At 31.4% G+C, this 21,735-nt stretch overlaps 1 protein-coding gene across 1 annotated transcript; it reads right to left on the bottom strand.

Annotated features, from left to right (window-relative positions):
- Positions 1 to 6,100: 6,100 nt before the first annotated feature.
- Positions 6,101 to 21,451, bottom strand: LOC124534668 (cystathionine gamma-lyase). Its single transcript, XM_047110648.1, has 8 exons — positions 21,195 to 21,451; positions 20,621 to 20,773; positions 20,296 to 20,492; positions 18,089 to 18,179; positions 15,546 to 15,816; positions 7,550 to 7,702; positions 7,104 to 7,278; positions 6,101 to 6,564 (listed from the first exon to the last, which is right to left on the bottom strand). Exons 2-8 carry the CDS (start codon positions 20,771 to 20,773, stop codon positions 6,417 to 6,419), a joined length of 1,188 nt encoding a protein of 395 aa, XP_046966604.1. The 5' UTR covers positions 21,195 to 21,451; the 3' UTR covers positions 6,101 to 6,416.
- Between the last annotated feature and the right edge of the window lie 284 nt (positions 21,452 to 21,735).

Raw genomic sequence — 21,735 nt, 5'->3', positions numbered from 1 at the left:
AAAAAATGTGTAATTAATTTGAAGCAGCATTTGCAAAATCAATGAGTTTTAATATCTCCAGCAATAAACATGTCCAAAATACCACAAATAGTTATTGATTACAACTAAGCTACAAATATCCACTTTAATTTTTCTTACAAATTTCTGTTACCAATTTAACCGTCATGGAAAACTCCATAATTTCGCGAATTCATAATGAATATCATAGTTCTTTAAAGACAATTAATGTTATCGTCTATTCGATGGTCAAATTGTTAATGGGGTTTAGAAAAAACTTTATGTCACATTTTCATTCGGCTCGGACAGCGAAGTAATTACGTAAAAAGGTCACTCGCGTGAATAGTTTCCATTCGGCACTCTTGCTCATTTTTTATATTATAGGAGGCATACCTACGTGCAGAAGGCTCGTTTGGTGTGAAAGTGATCACCACCGCCCCTTAACATCTGCAACACCAGGGGGCTTGCAGGTGCGTTTGCCGGCCTTTAAGGAAGGAGAATGCTCTTTTTGGCTCACTTGTCGTTCGAGCGAGAAAGCACTTCGTAGTCCGGTAACAAACGACGTCTTACGTATGTCCCTTGTGTCTGTAACGCAAGGGACACACTCTAGCTCGTTCCTCTGAATCGTTATCGTATTTCATAGACACTACTTATATAATAAAACGCTGTCACCCCCATGCCGTATCTCATCCAGATGAGACTATGGTCTTATTGGATTTTGATAATATGTTGTAAAATAGTAAATATGTTAGTAATTTTTATATGTAACATAGACGATTTTACTAATTTTTAATAGTCTAACGCTAAAGTTGTCCAGAAACAGGGAAGGTTAAAAGTTTTTTTTTATGTCACGCAATTGAATCCTTCAGAAAAGTAACGATGCCACTTGGAGGCTGGGATTAACACTTAACCGGGTGGTGTCGAAGTCCTGCCTGAATGTTACCTTCTTTCCTGCTCTCATCATTTGATATTGTAGGTATTAATACCTAGGCAAAGTACAAAATTAATAATATTACATACATTAAATACAAATTTCAGGAATCTTATAAACTGCCTGTATTGTATAAAATACCGGATTAAATAAATTTCCGATAACATAAATAATAAATGATAATACAGCTTCTACCCACCCATATCTGAAATGAGTAATAAAAATAATAGTATTAGGTAATACTACCCATATCAGTAATCAGTTATTATAAAATATTGTACGTAATATCGATCCTATAGATATCGTAATCTATTAAATAATGGATGCCACCTTAGTCCTTAATTAAGTCAGATGATTACGGCTTATTTAATTTTCGTCGAGGCAAACCTCATATAATATCACGTGGGAAAGAGGGTGGCTCAACAAATATCATCAATTATTTTTAATGATTATTTTACTAAAAATTACATGGATATAATGGTTTCAGTAGTCTCTCTTAAGACATACACGTGAATATACTAAGTATCTATTTGAACACGATTTTTTGTCTATAACATTTAATAAAAGCCTCATGTATCTGCCTCATGTAACTGCAATTAAACCTATAAATATTTAACGTTGTTCTATTTAAAACTATTAACACAATTAGTTTATTTTATATTTTTTATGAATATTTGAGTTGATATAAAGATTTTCTGATAGTGAAAATATTACGATAAGTGATAACCTATAGATACAACGAATTATTTTCTATTTATTAATTGGCGAATATATTAAATCCGTTACTAAGTGCCAAAGAATGTATATAAGTGTATCTATTTATGACGCATGTTATAACGGCAATAAAATATATAAAATAAGTCATAAAGAAAGCAATTAATAACCTGAGTAATCCGGAGAAAGAAAATTACTTATAATTAATTATTGGCAACACGGGTATAATTGTATTATACCTTTTTTTGTTATTCCCTTAGAATATTACTGTGATTTTTTTTAATATTGTTTAGATGACGGTGGAATGGAGTAATCAATCTTTATAACAACACATTATCATTATAGACTACATTTTAATGTAAATACTATTTGTTTTCTGTAAGTATTATAAACTTTTATAAATAAAAAAAAAACCGCCTTCAAAAATGAACTAAAAAGAAAAAAATAATCAGTTACATCCATATCCAATTTACGGTTTTTTAATCACCTCTCAAAGTCTACATTGCTAATATAGGTACATAATACATACATACAAAAACTAAATATATTTATTGTATAGATGACACCATTAGACAAACCTTACTATCGATACAAATTAAATGATTTCAATAGAGGAATTTATTTACTTTGTTGGCACCGACTTCAAAAGGTGATTAAAAAATCGTAAATTGGATATGGATGTAACTGATTATTTTATTCTTTTTAGTTCATTTTTGAAGGCGGTTTTTTTTTATTTATAAAAGTTTATTTACTGCTTTTCAGTGTTGTTTTGTTATTTATAATTACAATTGGTAGTGTTTGTCATTCACTTTATTATACTCAGTACATTTCGGCTTTCGACTCTAAACAAAACTCTACGCCGTTTCAATACGATATGGACTGCAACTCAAATTAAGCGTTACCTAAGTTACAATAGCCTAATGTTAACTGTCTCATCGCCAATTAGACAATACCATTTTTCCCGATGCAATGCCGTTAATCATTGAGGAGTTCTCCTGGTAGTCCACCATCAGCTAGACTTCATCATAGGCATGTTTATTAACATCAATTGCTTGACGACTATCTTAAAGAAATAGAACTAAACCCGTAAAATAGTTACTTACTAATAGGTTCTGATTACCAGTTGTGGTCTTCATCATCAGTTCCACTTCATCAAATGTCACTTTTCGTGAGCATATGACCAAGGCACTTTGAATAAAACCGAAATCACTATAGGTGTGCCTATAAAATTTGAGGAGTTCCCTCGATTTCTCCAGGATCCCATCATCAGATCCTGATCTCCTGACAATGGGACCACCTGTAAAACATGCCCTTTCAAACAAAAAAAGAATTGTCAAAATCGGCCCAGCCATCTTCGAGTAATTCGGTAACATACATAAAAAATAAAAAAAAAAGGCCCCGACGAATTGAGAACCTCCTCCTTTTTTTGAAGTCGGTTAAAAATGAAAATATTCATTAATAATAATATAAATGTATAATCAACATTTATCATAACAAGTTCAATTTGTGCTCGGAGATCAACTTCTGATCGTTTTTATTTTGGGGTTACACCTAGTATTTATTCTTGTATCCGATTTCCTAATACAAGGCGTGAAGAAACATTTTGCGCACCGGTTTGGGGAGTGACTAGTGCAAAAAATCATACATTCAATTTTAGTACTTTATTTGTGTCCGTTGTGAGTGTGTATGCACTGTATTATTTTGAGTGCTATACAATTTTATGCATGTGGTTATAGGCACCGTGCGTAGCGATGACTCTGCCATCTCGTGACACATATTCAAAACTATTACCTTCAATTTCAGAAATTCTACTGTCAAACAACGGAAAATATTTCTGAATTATCGTGTTAATTTTTGATTATTTGAGCTGTCTAAATGTATTGTTGTATTTCTGGATGCCGTAATACATCCAAAAACAACTTTAAGGGTGTAAAATTTTACTTCCCTACTAATAGTACTCACATGCCATGGCTTAGGGATAAAAGAGTGAAATGGATAAATGCTGTTATAAAACACACGTAAGTATACCTCCAAGTATTTAAAAAGTACTATTTGATTTTATTTATATAAAAAGCACCATTTTGTAAACAACTGTTATGGAAGACAGTTTAATTTTCGTCGATCGTTGAATCTAACCTATAAACGTTGTTTCTTTTAGTAGACATCCAAATAACTGGTTCCCATCTAAAAATACCACCATCTGCAGCGCCCATTACTTTCATTGTTAATTGGTAAAAAACCATTTTTTTTAATTTTGATCATAGTAAAATCATATTTACAGACTTGACAGCTGCCAGCCTGCCACCAATGTGTCTGGGAAGTTTATTTTTTTACTCGCACGGTGTCTCTACTGTCGGGATTATAACGCCCTCTATTGTTTCTGCACGGTGCCTATAAGTAAAGATTTATTTTTGTAAATATTTACTTATTTATACAAAACAATTAATCTACATAAGACATTAATTATGCTATAAATACGCAAACTAATTTGTTTAATGATATATTAAATATAAATAACTACAATTTACAATGACCTAACAAAACGATATTACAATTTAACCTATAGTAATATTATAAATGCGTAAGTAGCTCTGTCTGTCATGCTTTAACCCCTGAACCGTTTAAGATGAAACTTGGTAAGGAAATAGACCAACCCTTAACAAAACCGTGGGTAAAAACCAAAATAACATATTTATTCTAGTAGTTATTTTATGTCGCTTCTTAATGTTGACTTTTCCGCGATCAGCAACAGTTATTTAGACAACAACAGCCTGTAAATTCCCACTGCTGGGCTAAAGGCCTCCTCTCCCTTTGAGGAGAAGGTTCGGAATATATTCCACCACGCTGTTACAATGCGGGTTGGTGGAATACACATGTGGCAGAACTTCTATGAAATTTGTCACATGCAGGTTTCCTCACGATGTTTTCCTTCACCGCCGAGCACGTGATGAATTCTTAAGACAAATTAAGCACATGAATCAGCGGTGCTTGCGTGGGTTTGAACCCGCAATCATCGGTTTAGATGTATGCGTTCTAACCTCTGGACCATCTCGACTCCTACGTTTTAAGACAACTGTCAAAAATGTTATAACTGGTTGAATATAACCTACTCATTGATTTTCTGCCTTTGATTCTAGACTACGTTTTTAGTATTCCGCTAAATAAGTATAACTAATAAAAAAAAGTCATACTCTTAAATAAAGGGCTTAAGTAAAACTTTATTAACTCCCATGCTACAAAGCAATTAACTTTTAAAATTTGAAGTCGCCATTTCGATAACTCTCACATTTCATTTCTCAGTCCCATTTAGGAGAGGGGGCGAAAGATGAGCAACATCGCTTCACACAATAGGCTATTTGACAATGCGAAAAATAAATTGTGAATTATTGTAATCAGTGTATATTATGAGATTAAAATGGTATTTACTAACGAAACTTGAAAATAATACTTAATTTATTCAAAAATCAATAAATAAAAATGCATTTTTTCAAACGTTTATCACGTGACACAAAACGCTCCTGATCGGCCGGCTTATGACGAAGGTCACTTTCTTGTAAACTTTGGTTTTCTACTATACGTACCACAGATTAAAATACAGGAAAGTGACGTCACCGACAAACAAACAAAAAACAGAACTTTTTCTGGGTTCCTTAACGTCTACTAAATAATATAAAATGGATTTTAAAAAGTCGAATAGCCTATTAATGGAGGACACCAATAAGTTTTTTTTTTTAAATCTGAAACTATGAATTCTACCTTCCAATAATGGCGAGGAATAGAGTACAAGGCAAAGATTCAATCAATAAACACGTGTCTTGGAGTTGTGGCAGTATAATTTGTGTTAACAAATTTAAAAACTATACAAACATAAAATAAAGTAGTGATCACATATAAAATATAAATAATATATTCGATTTTACTAATTAATTGAAATAAATTTACAAATTTTAATTTTAAATACATTTTATACAAAAACAAGTAACAAATAAACGTGAATCAAGATCAATAAAATAGTAATTTATGTACAAAAAAAATAAATATATATTGAGATTGTAGGAAATCCAATTTAATAGGTTATTAACCATTGCAATGCGTTGGATATAAAATAATATATAAAATGGTCCTGCAACTTACTTTGTTAAATACAAAATGTTACATGGAGAAATAGTTGTAGTCGAATAAATGCGAATCTATTAGTATAAATAAATACAATCCATTTTGTTGGAATATTCTGGTATTAAGTGTTAATTGTGCTAACAACGGTGGACAAGGTCTCATTTATTTAGGTTTGTTATCATAGGTGTAAAACAATAATTTTAACTTGTAACTAAAGCGTTCTTTGCACATAGGATTTTAAATGTTGTATATACATAAGTTTCATGGCAATCGTAGAAGTAGGTAAAGTTAGATTTTACGATTTTAATACTTATGTAATCTTGTAGTTAAAAACAAATCAACAACTTTTGACTATATTGACATGATACCATTTGCTTGGTATGGTTTGTTCTGAAATTGTATTTTTAATATAACCGGAATCGCGAAGTATCGTTTTGAAACTAATTAAGTTATATTAAACAAGAACTGTTTTGTAGACCATAATATAGGAGTGTTAGTAGCAAAATGCAAATCAAATTTTTCTCTTTTCTTTATTTCGACCGGATTTGGCTATACGTGGATATGTAAAACGAGAAAATGCATTAAATCAATTAAAAATATTCGATGAGAATTCGAAATTGTGATTCTTTAAAATTCTATTCGAAATAATAGAAATATTTTATTCAAAGGCTAGTTTAAATGCTTGTTCCAAGTCAGCGATTAGATCATCAGTTTCTTCCAAGCCGACGGATATCCTGATCAGTGCATCCGTGATGCCCAGTTCTGCTCTTTGTTCTTCGGGCACCGAAGCGTGTGTCATCAGAGAACTGAAATACGGTTAATTGATAGGTTTTATAATTCTTGTTAATAATAAGGAAATATTATATCATGGTTTATATCTATTAACGCGTTGCATGTGATCATTTAATTTCCTAGGGTGCTCATTGCGCTATAATTAAAAAATAAAAATGTCAAAACATCAAACAAAATTTTACAAAAGTATTATTATTTTTCAACTATAAGCTTATAATTAATCTTTGATTATTAATTTTTGTCTAAAATGTCCACAGATGAAAATATTTTATTTACACTAAATTTGTAATTAAGGCTGCTTATTACACATAGACGGGCCTGCAGATATGGCATTGAATGATGAATCTGATAGCAAGACCTTTATAAATAGTAATCATTAACTCCGCATCGCTAATAACGTAGATATACTTAGCAGATTAGGTTAGTTTAATATTATATACCCGATGCTTAGGGTCGGTGTTAAGTATGGTTCCCTCAAGACTCTGTCTATGTATAACGTGACACCTCACTTACTATTTGCTTGTTTATGATAAATTAAATATATCAAACTTACGGTAGTTCCGCGAGACTCTCGTATCCTCCCAAACTTTCTGCCAGTGTGAACACTTTGAGGGAGCTCAGGAACTTTTTCGATTCCTTCAGTCCTCCGGTATGCTTGAAGCTGAATACACCAGAATGACCAGTCATTTGTTTTCTTGCTATGTCATGTTGAGGATGAGAGGGTAGACCTAAAAAACAAAAACGTGTATTTACGATGACATTTAACATTTACTAAAAAATTTGTAACAATTACACATTTATTAAATGAGTTTTTAGAATTATGACTCATATAAAGTGGTAAGTATTACATTGTTTTGATACAATAAAGTACGAATTTACTTAATAGAAGGTAGTTATTAAAGTTTATTCCCTGGGGGTACAGGATAAGATCCAACTTTTGAAAGAGCGTTGTTTATTGCTCAGAAGAAGGCTTTCCTTAATTTTATAACTTCGACAAACCTGGATGCATAACTTCGGTGATCCGTGGGTGTTTGAGCAGCCAATTTGCAATAATAAGCGATGACTTCTTATGCTGCTCCATTCGAAGGGCCAGAGTTTTCAAACTTCTATTAACTAAGTAGCAATCCATAGGCGAAGGAACTATACCCATAGCTGTGAAAACATAAAATTATTGTTAAAAAATTTATAAGCATACTTCCATTATGCAAGCACTGTGTGAACATATAATACACAATATTATGAATATTGGATCTTATAAATTTTAGTATATCAAAAAAACATTTAATATTAATAATAGATAATAATTATATTTTTAGTTATTGAAATTTCCCTTCGGACAAACTGTAACGATCTTTTCGTTATAATCTACGAGTTCCTTGAGCTCGAGCGATCTTACGAGCTTATAAAATGACGAACTTTCATTCACACTTTCATCCCAAAATTTATTTATCTCCATAAGTTAGGTTATAATAGGTCCTAATATTAATAATGTAAAATGCCGATGTGATATTTTCATAAAGACCATAAAAAGTAAACTGGGTTCGATCTGCTTTGTGTTTAAGGTTCGAAGCATGAAAACGGAGAAATCAGCTTTGAAATTATGGTTTAAAAAAACAGATGTGTAGGTACACATCCGTTTTTTTAAACCTAAACATAAACATGTTAAATGAGTTGCACGTTTTTTGCAAGAAAATAATTCAGTAATATGGCATGTAATGGACCACCTGATGTAAGGACCTTTACATAACTAATGCGGCACTTTGGAACTGAGATGTTATGTTTCATGTTTTTTTTACACTGGTTTACACAACCTAAAAATAGGAACAAACCAAAATCATTACTTCTTCTTTTCAGTACAATACATAAAAAGCCGGTGTTACCAAAATGGATAGATATGCCAGCTCAAGGCCCTACCGCCAAATAAATAATTAATAAAATATTGTGCAAAAATGGGCAAGTCTATGACGTCACTTAGTTAATGTGCAAAATATAACCGATAGTTTGCCTACACATATTGTATCTCGTCACGTTGATTTGCAGTTTACATAAAACAACCGCACCAGCGCTGATAGCATGACGTATGCACGTGACGTTGTAGGTTTTACTCGTAAAATGTAATTACATACGCAATGTATGACAAGAAATATGACTGTTATATTTTATATATTACTCATTTTAACTGATGTAATATGTCCAGTTATCACAATATATGGCATCATTATACTGTGATTGAGTAAAAACAAGGTCGATATGTTAGTATAGATTACGTAGATCACTTGTTCGGTATTTAAATTATGTTTTTTTTTGTTTTATGGTATAGGTTGGCGGACGAGCATATGGGCCACCTGATGGTAAGTGGTCACCATCACCCATAGACAATGACGCTGTAAGAAATATTAGCTATTATTTACATCGTCAATGTGCTACCAACCTTGGGAACTAAGATGTTATGTCTTTTGTGCCTGTAGTTACACTGGCTCACTCACCCTTCAGACCGGAACACAACAATACTGAGTACTGTTATTTGGCGGTAGAATAACTGATGAGTGGGTGGTACCTACCCAGACGGGCTTGCACAAAGCCCTACCACCAAGTAAATGTGAAATGAGAGAAGATTTCAGGTAAAATGTTGATGTCATATAAAAACCAATACTTCGAAACGCCCCACAACCACAATACTTTGAAAACGTATATGCGTTTGGAACTATCGAGCATCAAATCTAATACTAAATTTATTTATTATAAACAAGTAGTCGCCCGCGGTTTTGCTCAGGATTTAAAGTGTTGCTTGTCATGTGTCAGGCAAAAAAGTAGCCTATATTCTTTCTTGGAGTTCAAATTTGCTTTATACCAAATTTCATCAAATTCAGATCAGCGGTTTGGTCGTGAAAGAGCGAGACAGGAGCACAGACAGACAGACATCTGTCACACGTTCACATTTATAATATTATTAATATAGATAAAGAGAGAGCGTCTCTCTTAATTAATTTTTACTTAGCATACTAAAATACATATCCTAATCATTCATTACAATATATTCCTTACTAAAATCTATTTTTACCAATAAACATTTTACCTAATAAGTGTACTTTTATAATAAATAGTAATTTATTTAAATATGGGGTTAAAGATTTATATATTACTTTCCTGTGGTTCTTAAACAATACAAACATTTGATAACAATAGTGATCGTAAGTTACATTTATGGCGCCATTTTGTCATAGTAAATGGTTACCTAAATCGACATTATAATGTTTTATTGCCATAACTGAAAAGTATGTATTCAGCTACGTAACCTGACGACCGGCTGACCGCGTTTAGTGGGTATTTTGACCCCCATTCTTAACTAGTAAGGATTCTGCGGTCAACAGTTTTAAATTACTAATTTAAGTCGAAACCTTATACAGTGCATATGGTTAATTGATAATTTGGTGGTATTAAATATCAAAAGGGAAATACTAAGACATTATTTTGTTAAGTTTCTTTATACTTATATAGGTACAACAGTCGATAAATCTCTGAATAATTAATATGATACGCTTATGTCAGAAAAACTATAAAGATAAAACGAACTCAGATTTACATTTTCAATAGATTTTCTATTAGCTCCACTCTGCTGATTATTTTACGGTACAAATAGTTTTTGATTACTGTACACCTATTCATTCACAATACAACACAATTTCACTTAAATACATACATACAATGATGTTCTAATAAACAGATATGTTATATCCATACTAAACAACAGAAAAAAGGATAACTAGATGTTTTAATTACACAAAACGTGTTACTACATAATTATGATGTATTATAACGTATTACTACGTAAAACGACTAAAGGCAAACGTCCCAATTAGGAGGTTTTCTAGTCTTCACTTTTTGCGCGTTAATAACATATCTGTTTACTACAACATCATTGCATACATATCATTTTTATTGCTGATAACAAATTAACAGTCTTTTTTTAGATTCTTTATTTTAGATTTCGACCAATGATAAAGGGGTAATTTAAGGTCGAAGTTGTTCGTTTGTCTTTAGTATTTAATTATCGACAGTTGAAAAACGCTTCATTGTGAAGTTTACTTGAATAAAAATAATTTTATTTACTCCACTCGTTGGTGGAATACGCTTTACTAAGTCTTTGCTTTAATTAATCTCCGAATTTTTTACATACATCTAAGCGATATTCGATCCAAAATTCATAACATATTATCTATTTGAGCATATATTTGTACAAAAAAGTCTGCGTCAATATAGCTTATTCTATTTAAAAATAACATGCTATTTTATAAAAAATAATTGAACATTAACTTCTGTTTTTAACCTTTACTTGATTTGAATGCAGCTTTAAATTGCATTTTAATGACTACAATATAAATAATATTATCAAGTCATGCATATATGAACGTTGTTCCCTTACTAAACATTTTATATGCTTGTTAAGTGTTACGCGTCATAATTTTACTTACACTACAGACTTTCAAATATGGAACTGGACTATCCGGGTCCCAGTTTTTGTATACAATGAAGTTAGCTGCTTATTAGCCAGATAACGTATAGTACGACACAAATTAGACGTAGAATCGGAAAATGCAATGGAATAAAAATAAAACCGATTACTGCCGATTTACACAACCAATAGAAATAGCTCCCTGTCGCGCTATTCGACGCTATTCGTCGCTATAGATTTACGCGTCAGAGAAAGCAAGTGAATGTAAACCGACGCGTCAAATTGACGAATATATTAGGTCATATGATATTACAAGTTATTACGTTTGTGCAAAGATCATATTCGCCTGAGAAATAAATATTGATAATTTGGGATAGCGTACTCAATTCGGATGTGATCGGTTTTACGAATTTTGCCGATGCGACATCTAAGTTATGTCGTACTATACTCAACTCTCTGTGTAGTACAACTCAACAGTCTGTGTAGTAGAACCGCAGGAGGTGCAATTGGTTTAATCATTTCAAGTTGGCTGTAACCTTTGACAACATTTCTCCGTAGGTCGTGTTTTGAGTTGCAACATTCATCAAAACAAATAATAAATGATAACAGAGGACACTGAACTATTTAGCGGACAAATATTTAAAACCATTTTCGTAATTTTTTTCAGGCCATTCTTTTTGTGAAATACAAAAATAGAATTTTAGATATAAACGTGAAACTTGAAATTTGTGAAAATCATGAATAAAAAATGCCATTAATGCTTTTAACGAAGTTAAAGGTACATTTTTTAACTTTTTCTAGAGATCTGTCAATAAGGGTTAGAACTAGTTATAATTATAAAAGTAAATAAAGGTATGTTGGTTTTTCAAAGTTTCGTGTAAGGCTGACAGTAGATCCACTTATTCAAATCAATTCTGGCCGGCTTTAAGCCGGTTAACTTAAATGATAGTGCAACAAATATAATAAACATTTGTATTAATTTAAAAAGACTACGAAGAGACGATAGCAAGAAACTTGGACGAGCGCCTACAAAGCAAACGACCTGGTGCGAGTGCGCACTAATTACTCTTAATGTCAACGTCACCTTGAAGTGTACAAACTACAGTGTCTCTCGTTTACAGAAAATGATCGCCCACACACTGTAATCAACTACATCATATAAATTTTTAATATGAGACAACATCACATACATTACTCCGATCCCAATGTAAGTAGCCGAAGCACTTGTGTTATGGAAATCAGAAGTAACGACGGTACCACAAACACCCAGACTGGCACCGTGGCTGACACCGACTCCAAATATAACAATAATTATAACTACATGATATAATCGTTAATCGACTTTTAAGTAGTCTAATATTTTTCATTTCATTTAACTTAGGAAGACTCTAAAAAATATGTTGAATACGCAATTATTTTTATTACTTTTTCGTGCATATTCATTTGTTTTAAAATAGTGTTTTGTTTGAAGTCGGTTTTTCTTTTTGTTAAAATTTTATTTATTTTTTGATTTTAAGTGAAGCTGATGTTGACTAACTAATTTTTTTTAATATGGATAGATTAAGCGTTCCGTTTATATGAGTCAGAAACTACTTCGAGGACAATTTCAAAGGAAACTTGCGAATAAAGCAAAAATAGACTTTCGAAAATACGGATTTAATACGTCACGCGGCGTAAACTACAAGGATCCCTCGAAAGAACTGTAATCGAACTCAGCAAAAAAACTTTGAAAAAGACCAACTGTATTTCGTACATCATATGACATCACATCACATACACAAAATTTGATTAAAGATAGTAAGAAATTCTGCCCCATATCGCACCCTAACTGCGAGCCGTATAGGAGTTCCATCACTACATAATATAAAACAAAGTCGCTTTCTCTGTCCCTATATCTTTAAATCTACGCAACGGATTTCGATGCGGTTTTTTTTAAAAGATAGTGTGATTCAAGGGGAAGGTTTGTGTATATAAAACATGAACAATATACTAAAGAAACACTGATAATTTTAGAAGTTTGCGACGTGATGTCGTATATAAACAAATTCTGTAGTATATTTAGTATCAGTATTGCACCCGTGCGAAGCCGGGGTGGGTAGCTAGTTGATTATAATATTCGACTATGATAATTACATAAACATAACCACATTACGGAAGGTGACTCAAATATCCAAATAACCTATAAATAAAATATTCGACCGAGTATCGCTAACGTGCTCCTCAGAATTGTTCCGTTCCCTTCCGTTCCGTTACTTTGTCATGGATCCTGTGCTCAGAACCTTACCAAACTTTCACCAAATTACCCTTAAAGTATATATTTTATAATAAAAAAAGAATTATCAAAATTGGTTAACGTGATTTTCAGTTATTCACCTATTTGTCGCGCATATGCATAATACAAATTTAAGACTTATGTCGTTTTCACATGGATACCATCATCGGAAAAAAAAATAAAAAAAATGGGACCCCACGGGAAGCACTACCTTTCAAACAAAAAAAAATTATCAAAATCGGTCCACCCAGTGAAAAGTTATGAGGTAACAAACATAAAAAAAAAAAAAAAAAAATAAAAAAAAAAATACAGACGAATTGATAACCTCCTCCTTTTGGAAGTCGGTTGAAAACTAATGGTAATCTACATCGACTCGGCCAGCAATCGAACCCGGGACCTCAGAGTGGCGTACCCATGTAAACCGGTGTACACACCACTCGACCAAGGAGGTCGTCCACATTGAGTAAGACGATTCTATCAGTCTTCATTTGCTCTTACGTTACTCTATTTCAAACATAACAGGATAGAAGCCAAATAAACAACATTTAATAGAATAACGCCATTTCATTGGTCGAGCGCTCGCATGGATCGAAAAAATTACATTTTAAACGTCAACGAAACTGTTATCGTAATTTTGTAAGTAATATAAAAATATAAATAACTAAATAAGTGTTATAGTCATGTATTATAAACAAAAGATGAATCAATTAATCATAAACGCTTAGTAGTGCACAATGTATCTGATTTATTAAAAAATCGCATGAAATACGAAAATCTAAAGATTGTTTATCTTTTTTTCCTATTTCCATTGTAACAGTATATATATACACGCACGTGTCCAGACACTCAAAATAATTATGTATAACTCTTATATTTTTCGTCTATATAAAAATTATAGCTATAAATTAGTAATCAAAGTACACAACCGTTGAAAATCGAAGAGACATATCGTGTACATAGAGAACTATTTGTCTTAACGGCTTATCGCGTTTGAGGGGATGGTCAGGTGTCCAGAATAAAAAAGGAATCCTTGGATGGAGTTAGAGGTTCAAATTAGCCTCATACCAAATATGACCATATTCGATTCAGTAATTTAGTCGTGTTTGCGTAACAAAGCGATCAGACAGATTTATTGAGTATAGATACCAACCTATATAAGAAGTGTCAACCCCCATATTAAACCCCTTAGAGACTAGAAACATTTAAATACATAATATGTTTGCGTAACAAAGCGATCAGACAGATTTATTGAGTATAGATACCAACCTATATAAGAAGTGTCAACCCCCATATTAAACCCCTTAGAGACTAGAAACATTTAAATACGTATACTATATTTAATTATTATTATATTAATCAATGCTCAAAAATAAAGTTTAATAATGGATTGCTTGTATCGTAAACCACGCTGATACACGTGAATTATTTTATACGGATATCATTTCCTACCTAAGAGTTTTTAAATTCGATACACTTTTCTTTTCACGTTATCGTCGTATGTGCTATTTTCAACACTTTAATAAAATTTAAACTCTTTAATACGAAGAGGTAGTGTTTATAAGATTATTATTTAACAAGACATCAATTTGACACGGTATAAAATTAGAGCCGTAGAGAATGAGCTCCTTGAAAAGATAGAAGACTTTTGCTCAGCATTTACATACGGTTAATGTATACTTTGTATGAAAGTTTGAATATATAGATTATGTTTATAATATACGTGATAAGAAGTATAATCGCCCTTCAAGATTCTTATAATTACATGACAATGTTATCATCTACCGCGATTCTTACTACAAGCCAATTAAAAATTGCCTATAAAATTACAGACATCAGGTGAAAATTTATGACCATAAATGGATTAGAAGTGTGTATACATATACAAGCTAAATAAATATGCTACCCTTTCTCTGTGAAAACAATAATATGTTGATACTCTTACTTACTTGATGGTAGGGCTTTGTGCAAGCCCGTCTGGGTGGGTACCACCCACTCATCAGTTATTCTACCGCCAAATAACAGTACTCAGTATTGTTGTGTTCCGGTCTGAAGGGTGAGTGAGCCAGTAACTACAGGCACAAGGGACATAGCATCTTAGTTCCCAAGGTTTGTAGCACATTGACGATGTAAGGAATAGTCAATATTTCTTAAATCGTCATTGTCTATAGGTGATGGCGACCACTTACCATCAGGTGGCCCATATGCTCGTCCGCCAACCTATTCCATAAAAAAAAAATCGATAAATCGATAATTTAAAACAATTGACATACCGTTCTGTAGGAACCTCAGCCTCTTCTCGAGATCGCTGTCATTGAGCACGGCGCTTCCCATGATGACGTCAGAGTGCCCGTTCATGTACTTGGTGAGCGAGTACACGACGATGTCCGCTCCGTGCTGAAGAGGCCGCTGCAAGTACGGCGTCAGGAACGTGTTGTCCACCACCGTGATTATGTTCTCGTCGTAAGCCTTCGCTATCTTCACTATCGCCGCAATGTCGGCCACTTTGAGGAGTGGATTCGTGGGAGTTTCGATCCAAACCATCTACGAATAAATAAAAAAAGTAACGTAACAGCTTGTAAATTTCCCACTGCTGAGCTAAGGCCATCTCACCCATTAAGGAGAGGGTTTGGAACATATTAAACCACGCTGTTAAAATGCGGGTTAAACATGTGGTAGAATTTCGATGAAGTTAGACACAGGGAGATTTCTAAACAATGTTTTCCTTCACGGCCATTTTTTTTGCGAACGCTACAAAAAATATTCTTATTTTATTTTCATTATTTTAAAAACTTAAACAAATAATTTACATATACGTGCTATATATAAATACTAACATTGTTTAATTTGATGTGCATTGAACTATATTTAAAAGGAATATTTTTTGAACGAGACCTATTCGAATGTTAATATGAAGAATAGGTTACCAGGTTCAACATATTTAACATATTCAACCATCCGTAATAGACGATTACGATCAAAAGTATTTTGTTCCAAAACAAACATTTGATTGTAAGATTGTCAGCTCAAAACAAGTCTGGTATCTCAAACTACCACTGCACAAAAAATGAAAAGGTTATTGAAAATAAAAAACTTAACTTATGTGTGGGTTTGTATACGTCTATCAAAACAGACCCGGTAAGGTAACAGTAGTTGCTCTTATGAAAGTTAATCCATATAATTCTCATATCATGTATTGTATGTACTTATAAATGTATTTGTATGAAAATCAACGAATGAGTACTCTAAGCACTCATAACATCTATCTATTATTTAATCAATAATAGTTTCAACTTCAGTAATTTTCCAAAGTAGAGTAATACAAGACTAAAACTTACATAGGTATAGTACAACACAAATTAAATGTAGCATCGGAAAATGCAATGGAATGAAAATAAAACCGATTACTGCCGATTTACACAACCAATAGAAATAGCTCCCTATCGCGCCATTCGACGCTATTCGTCGCCATAGATTCCCGCGTCGGTTCAACCCAAGAAAACAAGTGCATGAAAATCGGCGTGTCGAATTGACGAATATATTAGTTCATACGATGTTACAAGTTATTACGTTTGTGTAAAGATCATATTCACATAGAAATAAATATTGATAATTTGGGATGGCGTACTCAATTCGGATGTGATCGGTTTTACGAATTTTGCTGATGCTACATCTAAGTTGTGTCGTACTGTATGTATAATGAAAAAATAATTATAATCAATAATTTTTATACTAGTCTGCTACCATTTTATCGTTTACCTTTTTTACTGCACGATCGAAGACCTAGTGATTGAAAATTAGCGAACAAGAGAATTTAATTATTGATTATGACTACATTTCGTAGAATGTTAGATTATAATTTTGAAATCTAATAGGAATTATCAATGATAATACATTGTATATTACAACAATAAGCCACGTGATATCCATTTATTACTTGTACATAACAACTCAAAGATATAAGCGTTTAAATATTTTGTTTAAAAAAATATATATCAGATAAGAAAATGTTTAAAAATTTAAAATAAAATTACGATTCATTTTACAAGTAAATAGTTGGATGTTTATGTAAACAAAATAATTATAAATAAAAAAAAACAGACAAGTCATGTGATAACATTAATGAGCAAACAATCGCGCTCTTGAGTTCTTCACGTTGTAACTTAAACATTTCTTATCAATTATTTGCAATCGATATTATCAAAAATTGTTTTTATCTCAATTGCTCTTAATACATCATAAGCGAAGTTATCTCTCGTATACTAATAACATTACATGATAAACGATGTTTTTTATTAAATGGATTACTTAATAGCGATAAGAGTATGTTATATGTTTAAGTATGTATGTACTTCGTGCTATCTTTAGAGCTTAAGCATAAATCGAGAGTTTGTGTGTATGGATGTTCGTTATGATCAATTGCTATTGATTATTGATTCTGTGACACAGAAGTTGATTGTCTTTCCTTCATAAATATAATCATTATGTATTGCTTTAAATATTGTATGAATTGTAATGTTTATGTTATTTTTATATTTATAGTTTTGCATTTTTTCTATATCATATGATTGTGATCTTTTAATAGTGTTGTGTTAAAGCACTTCAGTGATAAGATCGCATTGCAATTTTATTCCTAATCTTTCATTTGTCCTTTTGTGTTTGAGCATTAAAAATATCGTTCATAAATGATCTCTCCAAGCGAAGAGGCCGGTAACTAATATTACCATAAGGTATTATTATCTGCATTGTGTCTATGGTATCTAAATAATGCTTTGTCATGTTGATTATTATATACTAAGGAGAAAATGTGACTCACCTTTGTATTTTTTTTTAAAGATTTTTCTAGCACTTCCAGATTAGTAAAATCGACGAATGTTGTTTCGATACCGAATCTATCAGCTACTTTTCTGAAATATTTTTAAAAAATATAAATATTTATTATTTTGCAAGTTAACTGATTATTTTACAACTGTTTGTGGTCGCTCGCGTTTAAGCGGTTGGTAGTCGGATGATAGGCATAAAACAGTAAGGAGCTTATATCCTTTTTTCGAGTTCAACCTTAATTTTAACAAATTTCAGACAGAGTTACTATCACATACTTATATAATAAACGTATAGTTTACATACCACTTACAATTTGATTTGATGTGAACAAAAAAAAAAGATATCAAATTTAAAAAAGGAATACTTTCGTGAATACAGTATAAAAAAAATTATAAGCTGTTCTTTGAATACTTCTTATTATTATTTTTAATGAATACATCAGAAGGCAAGTAAACACACGACATTATATGTTTAAATAATATAATTTCATTAAATAATCGTGATTACTTCGTCTGAACGTATAATTTACGTTGACTTATAGACAATTCGTAAGCAAAACGAATATATATTTAATATTATTTTAATTTTATTTATAATTTAGCTTCAAAATAATATATCGAATTTCTGTATCATCCAAGATTTTTTTCTTTTTTTTATTATTTAAATTTTTGGCTAAACACTATGGCTCGTCATAAGTTATAAAAAGAAAAAAGATACACAAAGAAAGAAAATTGAATTGCATTTTTTCTTTCCTTATTTGTTAATATTTCAGAAATTCCAATCCATTTCACATTTTCCTTTGTTACGTACGTATAACGTTACCATTATTCTTATCAATTTATTTCGTTGAATTAATCATTTTCGTAGAAGGCTCTAAATTAAATTAAACGAAAGCTACTATCGGTTTGGAATCGATTCAATGTCAGTTTTTTTTTAATTTAATTTGTTTTATGAAAAAACAAGAGCATTGCTAAATATTATTCCCAATATTGTTATATATTATTTTAACCTCGTACGAATCGCAAACACAAAATTAGCATATGAAAAGATTCCGTGGTGTTTGTCCGAATTTGACCCGCGACCTTCAGATAACTGCCACGTGTACAATCTACATTACATCTCAAAATTAAATATGGAAGCTACATAAGTTATGACTTACGACTTCCTTTAAATAAGGCATCCTATCCTCCTGTCCTAATGTTTCGATTGTAAGATTGTTTTTTATCATATTCGCTTTCCATTTTAATTTATATAGTTTTTAGTTTTACGTGTTATATTCGAAGAATTTGCCGCCCAAAATATTTATAATTATTCTTTGATCGCTTTGCAATATTTTCATTTCCAAAGCTCTAAGTAACGACTAAATGTTGGCTAACGATTAAGAATTTTGAATTGTTCATTTTATAACTAAACGAACCCATAGCTTTGCCTATATGAAATTATAAAACTTTATAGCACACTTTTATTCTCATACAAACATTGATTAATTCCCCATGCAAACTTCCAACCCTCTTTCGACAACTGTATGGGATTTTTAATTTCCAGGTGATGCATGTATAATATTGGTAGAGAATACATTACTTTTCGTTAAAACTTTCGTTAAACGTATTACGTCACGTTGCTATTATAATAAATAAAACAGAAGTCTATATATTTTATTTATAAGACACAAAGGCAAATACAAAGACAATATAATTGTGAAATACATCATTAATGACTTGAAAAACAGTCAAACCAAAGCAGGTACATGATAAATCTGACTGTATGTGTAATTACAAAATAAATAATTACAATGGGTTTCTCAATATTCAGTACTTATCAATCTGGTAGACCATACATGACTATATATGTCTATTTTTCCTTAATTAACACTATATAGCAATGCTTTGATTTCTACGCAACCAGATATATAAATATATTTGAAATCAGTAAACATATTTCATAAATAATATATTTCAAAATATTTTGTAATATTGAATTATATTTTTTATACGGCATTAGTCATTGATACTATCTGAGATAACATAATGCTATATAATTTCATATTAGCTCTTTACGTCAAAATGAACAAGTTTTTTATTATTTTCATTGGCGCTCATTTGATTTTTAAGCAACTTATCTTTATATAATTTATAAATTATATAAAGATAAGTTGCATAAATTTTAAACACAGTTTTATAAAATATATAATTTACTCACCTAAATAGTCTATTGGTTCCACCATATAAATCATCACTAGACAACAAATGGTCCCCATTCTTTAAAAGAGAAATTACACTTGTTGTTGTTCCAAGACCAGAGGCAAAGGTTAAGCCATACTTTGCATCATCCAGAGCAGCTAAGCATTCTTCAAGAGTATTTCTAGTTGGATTACCAGATCTGCCATATTCAAAGCCCTGCAATACCATTACTAATTTGATTTCATTCTTTTTTTTAATTTTACATTTTTATTATATCTATAACAAATATGTATTTATTAACTGTACTTGTTTAAGGTAAAAAAAAAAAAAAAAAATTATCTTACTGTGTGTTCAGCTGGTGCCGGTTGTTTAAATGTAGTCGATGTGACAATAGGTGGGACTACTGCGGCCGATTTCCACTTCTCGGGATCTTGACCCTCGTGAATCGCAATCGTGGAAAAACCAGGCTTTTGCTTCAAAAATCCTTGGTCGCCCATCTACAAAAAAAAACCAAACGTTAAAAATGAAAGATGAGCTTTTTTTCGTTCTAAAGACTCTTCATCAAAAATCAACCGTAACGCGTTATAAATTCACTACTCAGAGAATAAATTGGCAATAACATCCAATCTTCGCCAGCAAATTAGAATAACCTTGAAGGCTTACTTCTGTAGCTCCAATATGTGATATAAACCGGCTCTTAAAAATAGATACAAGTAACTGTTTTACTTATTAAAAAATTGCACGTTTTAAATTATCACAATTTTCACATATAAAATAATCGGTACCTTTATTTGCAATTATTTTATTATTTATTTCTTAATTTATTAATCATGAAACCAATGAATTTGTAATATGTTAAAATTCAAATATAATACTTTAATTTAGTTTAAAAAATGAAGAAACATGATAATTACATACCTTTAATAATAATAATAGTATATAGAATGTAGAAAATAAATAATTGAATTAACTTTATATAAAATAGCGGAACACCGGCTTTATTCGTGTATAACCTTAAACCGCGCAACCAAGAGCAAGGTTAACTTCCGACCGCTGTCAAACTGAAACTAATAAAAATAAACGACGGCTCGAGCAAAAAAAGAGATGATGACGATGATGAAACAAAAGAAATATGTTACTCAAACTATGCCGCGCTGTTTCATTTTCCTTTAGTTGGTATAATATACATTTCCCAGAAGTTGGCAAAATAGTTCTTGAGTGTTGCCGCTTCTTCGAATTGTACACATTTTTTACTGTACTTCCTGGTATAAAAAAAAATATTTGATCGATACATATTTTTCAATAAAATTTATAATAATTTATTTCGTTTAGTTTTTAGAAATTGAATTTAGAATGTAATTTGACTTTTTATTAAAAGGTTACTTTTAGTTTTTTACTGTCTAAAATATATAAATAAATAATAAATAATTTTCAGTCTGGCAATTTGGCAATTCAACAC

This window comes from Vanessa cardui, chromosome 1 (genome assembly GCF_905220365.1).
Source record: "Vanessa cardui chromosome 1, ilVanCard2.1, whole genome shotgun sequence".
In the NCBI taxonomy this organism is placed as follows: Eukaryota; Metazoa; Arthropoda; class Insecta; order Lepidoptera; family Nymphalidae; genus Vanessa; species Vanessa cardui.
Note: the sequence above shows the minus strand (reverse complement) of the source record. Positions and strands in the feature narration are given on the sequence as shown.